The sequence below is a fragment of the Protopterus annectens genome, chromosome 13.part0 (assembly GCF_019279795.1).
Source record: "Protopterus annectens isolate FY-2018-M chromosome 13.part0, PAN1.0, whole genome shotgun sequence".
NCBI classification, from domain to species: domain Eukaryota; kingdom Metazoa; phylum Chordata; order Ceratodontiformes; family Protopteridae; genus Protopterus; species Protopterus annectens.
In genome coordinates, this window is record NC_056747.1 from 524545702 (window position 1) to 524554269 (window position 8568).

Below are 8568 nucleotides of genomic sequence, written 5' to 3' on the forward strand. Positions count from 1 at the left end.
ATGTACACTTAGTACTCCAGGTATCATAAATGGATATGCAGATACCAGTTCTGACGTAAAGACTGGCATTAAAACATGTAGTTAGTGAACTGGTTAGTTCAAGGATCAGATAAAAAGGATGTGCTTAGGTTTAACTTTCCTTTTACGAAAAGGTACATTTTGGGAAGTGTACATTACAATATACCTCACATATTTAAGAATGGCTTGTTCAGCTAGAATTATCCACCTCCAAACAGAACAGAAATAATTAAAATTGTATTTAATAGAATCATACTTAATGAGAAAGGTGGATGTATAATAATGGAAAACCGTGTCTTTTCACACTGTATGTTCAGAGTAAAGAAAAAGGATCTATCTGAAGCATTGCTCTCTTCCTTACATTCCTCTACAATGTTACTTTTAGCTGCAGAGTTCTGAATTTTGCTGTATTGCAAGTTACAGTGCTATCTGGCCTCCTTTCTCCTACCTTGCATAAATACTAAACAAACAATCAAGCTGCAATAGCAAAGCAGTGGTGGATAAAGAAAATATTTTTCTTTCCCATTATCAGACCACCCTCCTCCAAAAAGTTATATTTAGCCAAGGTTTAACTGTTCAGTATCCCTTTTTCTGTCAAGTAGAGAACATACATGATGCGTGTAAAATACCTCCACCTAAGACTAAACTTGCTCAAACCCACAGCTCTATTTCAGTATCAATTTCTTGCAACTTTCACCATTACAGTGCATATTTTTGTTACAGTCAAGTAACACTGTTCGTGGAACACTAAACTACAAAATTAATATGAATACAGCCAGATAAAAAACAGCTTCATACAAATGCAAAAGTCTGTACTTGGGGACAAGCTGAGGCAGTTATGAGAACACATTTGCACAAAAATCTCATAATTAGTTTCACAAGAGAAAGGGCAGATATATCTAGCCAAGAGATTACATCTCCTGAGTATTAGAACAGGAACACGGCCTAGGAATTAATAATTCCTAATGCACTATCTTTGCCCTTCCCTAACGTCAGCTGCCAGTATTAAAACGGAACATGTAACTCACATTACAGCTCCTATATCACCATTTTCAATGTCGACACTTCCAATTTCATTATCTATAAACTTAAGTGCAAAAATTCATCAGGAGTATCAATCCCCCCCCCCACACACACACCAAAAAAGAAGACAGTCTTGCAGATGTTTGGTCATGTTCCTCACTGCCTGAACTTTGGCACAGCACCTACATTGTAAACAAAAGATTCTAGACACTTAGGATTTACCCCATAATGGTAAGCAGCCTACCTTTCTGGTGCCATCCACCTGCCATCCACCAAGGCCCTGATACACAGAATGATGACGCTTCCCAAGCATCCAAGACCTGATGCAAGAAGTCGGTACTGGAAAGTGCTCCTGTGTTACGGCCTGACCTAGGACTTCACTTTCTAAAGCTGAAATTTGCTTTAGAAACATGTTATCCAAGGATAGTGCATTTGCAGAATTAGACTCATCTTTTTCATACACCCCTATGTTCTGCTTTTCCTCTGTCTTTAAAGGCTCACTAATAAAGTGGTCCAACGTCTGCATTTTGACTGGACTGTTACATTCTGATGTGTGTCCAGGGACAATGATTTCATGTATTGGTATTTCCCTAGAAACAGAGCTATGCTTTACTGATACTCTTCCCAAAACTGCATTATCCTGTTTCAGTGTCACTTCTGTGGCAATGTCAGTCAGCATCAAAGGTACTCCTACGCTATCTGCATTATCTTGGATTGCAGACGTTCCAGGGCCGACTGTATTTTCCAGTACTACTGCAATTTCCTGTATGACTGCATTATTTGGTATTTGTGGCAGACCATGGTGGGCTGTATTACCTGGCACTGGTAGCACTACTTGGATGGCTGCATTATTCTGCAAAGGTGGCACAGTTGACGTAACAGTGTTATCCTCTTGACTGACGAAGGACAGCTCAGTAGTGTCTGGCCTAAACAGCTGCATCAAAGACATGCTGCCACATGTTGGCGACTGTACAACGTTGCAGCCTTTCTGTACCTCTATAGATTCTATGAGGTCTCTGTTACTGGGAAGGGAATCATGCATCATCCTATGCATTACAGGACTTTACAAACGTTTTTCCTCTCCGCACTGGTTAATTCTCTAGTTTTTGCATATAGTGCTTTCTTTGTAGAAAGGTACTTCGTGCTAATTAAGTTGGCCCTTCTTCACTCACCATTGTTGTTCCTCCTCACTCTGTGCTGCATCCATACATCCATCCTTGTGCAGGACAACTGAACACTACAAGCTAGTTAGTACTGAGCCCCAGATGGGTGCTTCACCAAAGTCCCAGTGTTAAACTCCTACTAAGAATGAAAGCAACCCTTGCAGAGATGCAAAAATGAACTTCCAGTATAATATTCCTGCAGTTCAACTGCAAAAATGAAAGCGGTCCCTGCAAAGATGTAAAAATGACCATCCAGTGTAATATTCCTACAGTCCAACTGTAAGAATGAAAGCAGCCCCTGTAAAAATGAACTTCCAGTGTAATATTCTTACTGTCCATCTGCAAAAATGAAAACAGCCCCTTTAAAGATGTCACATTTCATTCCCAGCAGCTTCCTTATTCTGTGTTTTCCAAAACAAGCAGATGGAACTGAATTTCTGCCTACAAGTTTAAAAACATGTTTTACAAAAAGAATCACATTATTACAGTATGCAGTCCTTACAGTTTCCTCTGTAAATGCACTCGGAAATGAAGAGTTCAGAAAAGGATGGCTAATCCGTAAAACAGGATCACAGCATCTGAACAGTAGTGGCATGTGTCATTTGACAGCCCCTCTTAACTGCAATGTTACGACGTGTCCATGCATTCTTCTCCAAAACAAAACAGGGTCCAAACCCTCTCATAATGAAGGCTGAGAGCATGAAATTGGCTTTTGTATATAGTCAGTACCCTACATTCATCTTTTGTGTTGTGGCTGTCTTCACAGATTATTACAATCTGTAAGCAAAACCGCACTCAGAAACTGGAAATAAGGTTTCAAGAAAACGTTTTCCAATCTCAAATGTACTTGAGCATCATCAATATTAAAATTAGAGTTTTATTTTTGGAGGGGAGGGGGCTTAATGCCACCATGCTGATGCAGTAAAGCATCCAATGAGAATGCAGTATGCTCTGGTTTCCATAGAAACTGACTGAAATGGTGTGTTTACTGTCTATTGATTAAAGGTTAGCATAAAGACACAAGACAGGAGCAGTGATAAAGCATGTGCAATACATTTTTATTCCAGAGGTGTACTAACCCTACTCAGACAGCATCAGCTAACCTTCTCCTTACGAAATGTCACTAAGGAGCTCCTATGAACAGCAGGGAGCATAATGTTCAGCCTGATTCATTCTCACTACATAACTGAACTGTATGAAAGTAGCTGCTTGATCTCTAATCATTTACAAATAATGTCTCACTTAAACATACATAATCTGTTCCCTCTGCAGTATAATGTCACTTCATTAAATGAAACTGTTCCTATAACTTTAAACAGTCCATGGATCTCACATACAGTGTCCCCAGTATCAGTTACTAGTAATGTAATCAATGTCTATGTCCCCAGTATCAGTTACTAGTAATGTAATCAATGTCTATCTTGTTCCCAAAGTACTCAAATGATAATGTCATCACTGAACATTTTTGTTTATGTCAGGAACAAGTCACTAACTAAAAAATGAGCCAGATCTTCCTATCCAACTAATTCCATTCAATCTCGTCTGTTCGCTGCAGTCTCTAGTCAACTCACCACAAACTGATCAGTTTCCACCACAGTACCTAGTTACCTCATTATACACTAATCATTTCTCACTACACAACCTGCTCACTTGATCACAAGTTCATTCTCACAGTAGCAACTCAACAACTCTTGAACAGCTATCTTATTTGCATCACAGTAACAACTTCTAGCCTGGTTTTCCAAATTGCGTTTTAATCTTGTTTATACAATAAATGCTCATTTCAATTCAAAACCAAGCAGGCTGATTGGACAGCACAACACAACCAACATGTCCATTGTAAATACAGCATATATATCAGTAAAACAAAAGTCTGGTTGCTGAAGTATCACTGAGCAGCCAAACTTTCTATTGGCATATGCTGAGGAACAAAGCAAAATATAAAAGTCAGGTACATTCTGCAAAACAACTAAACAAACAGAAGCTTACCTGGATTTTCTTTACATGTTTGTATTGTCCCTCTTAAACCTTTATTTTTTAATAGTTTAAAACAAAAAAAAAACAGCAAAGGAGGTTCTGCTTTCTCCACTGCTTCTCCTGCGCTGATGTACTGTGCAAGAGTGGGAAAGCCAAGTCCCATACGCATGCACAGCACAAGACAACATGGGAGAAGACTGAATTTCTTTCTTAAATAATGTAATTGTATAATAGCAATAATCCACTCTGGTTTATGGGTATATCAGGATTTACCAAAGGTTGACTTTGTTTAATCACTTGGGCTTCATCCCTGTGATCAAACCACACCAACCACAGGTAACTCCAGGTATACCCATGCATAATCATGAATTTCTGCTTAAATTTCTAACTTAGCTTTCTGATTAAGCTATATAACCAAACTTGGCATATGACAGTAAGAATGGTTGCTACAAAAAATAAATATATTCGAACATTACCAAAGAGCATATCATGATAATGATAGGTGAGCATATCATGATAATGATAGGTGAGCAATCTGCCTAGTCAGGCTGTTTATCATGCTTTGGGCTTCAACCAGCATGACACAAAATACAATACAGTCACCTACTTCCCGTGGATTATGTAAATGTTAGTCAACAACAGCTTGACCAAATCCAATGCACTTTTCAATCATAACACCTCCTACCACATCAAGGAAGGGTAGCTATCACTGAATTCTTTACCACCTCAGTCATCTCACCAGTGAATGACATTAATTCCTTATCTCTGGTAACAGGCTTTACAGGTGGAATGACATACTGCATCATTCTGCACAATACTACATGGAAAGCAATGACACTGGGCAAATATGAATTAAACACAAACAGCTAAAAAGGAAAACAATAGAGTAATGTGGAATACTGAAGTATACACTATATTTTACAAGCCTGGAGTAATTAAAAATACTGAAAAGTCAGAAAATTACAAGGATACATTAGTACACAAATATAAAACAGACTCGTAAATGCTACTGTTCAGTATTAAAAATATTCACTACAATCATTTTTATGACATCAGGCCAGAAAAGTTATTCAAATTTGTACACAGAATATGATTTGGAACACACACAAGGCACAGACACATCTATTGAGCAGGGATAATGCCCCTTGTTTATTAAGTGATTATTTTTAAGAAAGGCTGAAACTTTGGGTTGATATGAAAACAATGCCTTAATGAAAAGATAAATTTTAAACATCATTCACATAAAATGAACTGTATGTCTGTTACCTTACTTTGCAATGTGCCTATGAAGAAAAAATGTGCTGATACAAACTGAAGGAAATTATGGAATTCAAAAAAAGGTAAAATAAATCAGATTAATTTTTATCTGGTACATATGTAACATGGGGTCATGTGCTTTCAATTTAAAAACCGGAAAACAAAAGTTATGTACTTCTAACAATGTCTGCAACAACTTGGTATTAGTAGGATCACACTTAGTGGACAAGATTTACAGACTGACAGAAATCTCCCTTTACCATCATGCAGCCCTCCACCCTTTATTTCCTGAAGTTCAGTGACAAAGCTGAGAAAATACAAAAAAGGACAGAACATAAGGTAAAGGGGTTGAATAAAGTGCATTTTACCAAATACAGACTATTTTGTACAGCTACGCTACACAATTGGAAAAAAAGAGAAACCTATGATACAGTTGTGTACCGAACCCCCTCGGCACTGTTATGATCCGGTATCAGGGGAACGGACAGCCCTTCACTCTCAACTGTCCTTGAATATCTTTCCTCATATATCCGCAGAAGTTTACAAACAGGTCTGTAAATAACTTATTTAAATGATGGCAGTATTTAAAAACTGTCCCTGACTTTTTCCTGCAATTATATTTACTTGCTGTCTATGGGACAGCACTTGCTAAATGCTTTACTGGCTTTCAAAGGCAAAACACTTTGGCTTTTTTACTTCTGTAACTGGTACTGTATGGCGTAGATAAGCCTCCATGCACTACAAAGAGGTATGCTCATGTCTCACTCACATGTTTGGTAACCTTTTAAACCAATCTCCATTCGACAAAGAAGGTAAATGGTTGACCATCCTTTGAGAATGATTTGGCTCTCTCTCCATGTAAAATCTCAAGTAGTCTCTGGACATCCACACAGTGGAGAAAAATGGTGAGATGAAAAGTCAGCAAGCAAAGGAGAGTAGTAGTGCTGAAACTGAATTCATCCTCAAGTCTTTGAGAGTACATTCACAAGGTGGACCCTGTTTTCACAGCATCTCACTAAGGCGACACTGATATATAGACTGTATTTATATAGTATACATCATGGACATAAGTAAGTACTGCGGTGGTGGTGCTGCAGTAGCTTTGTCGCCTCACAGTAAGACATTGTCCTGTTCGATTCTCAGCTAGAGCGTTTTCTGTGTGGAGACATGCGTGAATGGGCGTACCTTCGTTGAAGGTTGTGCATCAGGGCTGGCAACTCGGCACATAAAAATCTACTGCCAATCATTAGCGGACCGGAGTTCCGCTGTGACGAACCCTAACCAGGAAAAGCCGAAAGACACAACAACATCATGGACAGAAGTAGGACAAAAACTGAGAGATAAATGGGTTCACAAGACCCAGGATAAAAAAGTGCCCAATTCTGGTAGGTGCACTGGTGCTAGGACCGGAAAAATACAGAAACATTCCTACAAAAGGGCAAGGCCAGGCCCAGGGGGAGGATGGCCCCCCCAGTTGTAGAAGGAAGTAGTAGTCCACAAAAACTAATAGGCCAAAGAAGAGCCATAAAGATGACAGAGTGGACTATTGAGGATAAGAAAAAAATTATGTATTGTTACTATTATGCAAAAAGCCCAGAATTTCCAGACACAAGATATACAAAACAATTAAGAGAGAAATTAGAGGAAAGAAAAATACTTCCGCAAGAAAAACCATCAGAAGCTTCAAATGAAAATTTGCATTCATTACTACAACAGATTTTTGAAAAACAGTATATAGATCAAGAAACTTTGATCTGTTTGGAAAAAGAAGCATCTGAAGAAGTGCGAAAATATAAACAACACAACCAAGAGATATTTGAAAAGTATAAAAAAGAAATATGGACATGGGAAAGAAAGAGATTTGATATGGTGCAATATTTATGCAAGGGAGAAAGCCAAATTAATCAATATAAATAAGGTAGCCCCAAAGATATTCGAAGAGAAATATAGGCAAAGGCATCCGAATAAGGAAAATTTCACAATAAAAAAATAGTATCACAAAGATGGAACGCAGAAAATAAGATTAGTAAAGTAGAAGTTAAAAAAAAATTGAACTTACTTCCCTTTAAAATTTATTGCCATGTTTCTGGTAATGATTGGCATTTTGGACCAGGAATGTGCCGGATTGTAACAGCTATATTTTACTGCAACATGTACTGCTTAGATTTGCTGATAACCTGTACAAGTGTGGACACATTCTTAGCTGTGGTATATCCTGTGCATTCTCGCTCTTGGCATAGCACGGGACAAGATTCCTTGGTTTGCGTCATCACCTGGCTTGTTGCCATTGTTGGCACTCTTCCCCTTCATTGTACTGAGCAGACTGCAGAAGTACCTGGGCTAAATATAACAAGCTGCCTTGATGTTTTAGACCCATCTAAATCTCAAGATTACTATCGCTACATTTTTCCATGTTTCAGTTTAATTTTCTTTTTTGTGCCACTTGCAATAACAACATTCTGCTATTTTAGAATTCTTCGCTGCCTTTGCTCCACAAATGCAGCAAGCAAACAGTTAAGTGCCATCTTTTTGGCTTTTGTAGTGTTACTTGTTTTCACAGTTTGCTTTTTACCAACAAATGTATTGTTAGTAGTACATTATCTGCAGCTTTCTAATGGACATAATAATGAAACATAGTTTATCTCCTTTCACTTTGTGTTGGTAGCCTCAGTTACTGCATCAATCCCATCATTTATTATGGTGGCTCCTACAAATGGCAGAAAGACCTCTATAAACCTGTCTGCTGTGTGACAGGTAGAGAGACCTTCAGTAGCAGCAGCAGCAGCCAGACAAGCAGCAGGGATAGCAGAGCAGATTAGCAGCAGTATCTACAAGAAATTATTAGCTTAATTTGTGCCTGTTGTGTTTTAATTAAGCAATAACCAATTATGTGGTGTGGTATATTGAAGATTTACCCATGGTTGGTGTGGTTTAATCAAGAAGGCGAAGCCCGAGTGATTAAATAAAGGCAACCGTGGGTAAATCTTCAATATACCACAACCATGGAGTCGGTTATTGCTATTATACAATGACATTATTTAAGAAAAAAAATACTTACTTTTCTTAAATAATGTCTTTGTACAACGGTGGATTGCTGTTCTTCCGCCGGTTGTGGTATACTGAGTCGGTG

General features: G+C 38.2%; 2 protein-coding genes across 2 annotated transcripts in view; one reads left to right on the forward strand and one right to left on the reverse strand.

Moving 5' to 3' along the window:
* LOC122787437 overlaps positions 1–3028 on the reverse strand; it is a 283997-nt gene extending 280969 nt beyond the window's left edge. The window contains exon 1 of the mRNA XM_044054153.1: positions 1286–3028. Coding sequence (XP_043910088.1) covers positions 1286–2095 — 810 coding nt within the window. The 5' untranslated portion in view covers positions 2096–3028. The remainder of the gene's footprint in view (positions 1–1285) is intronic.
* Positions 3029–7484: 4456 nt separating this feature from the next.
* Positions 7485–8257, forward strand: LOC122787928 (proteinase-activated receptor 1-like; the record flags this gene model as incomplete). The annotated part of the gene is given in 2 exon segments (XM_044054854.1): positions 7485–8070; positions 8073–8257. Coding segments are annotated over 2 exon segments (771 nt in total), but the record flags the coding sequence as incomplete, so codon positions are not given.
* Between the last annotated feature and the right edge of the window lie 311 nt (positions 8258–8568).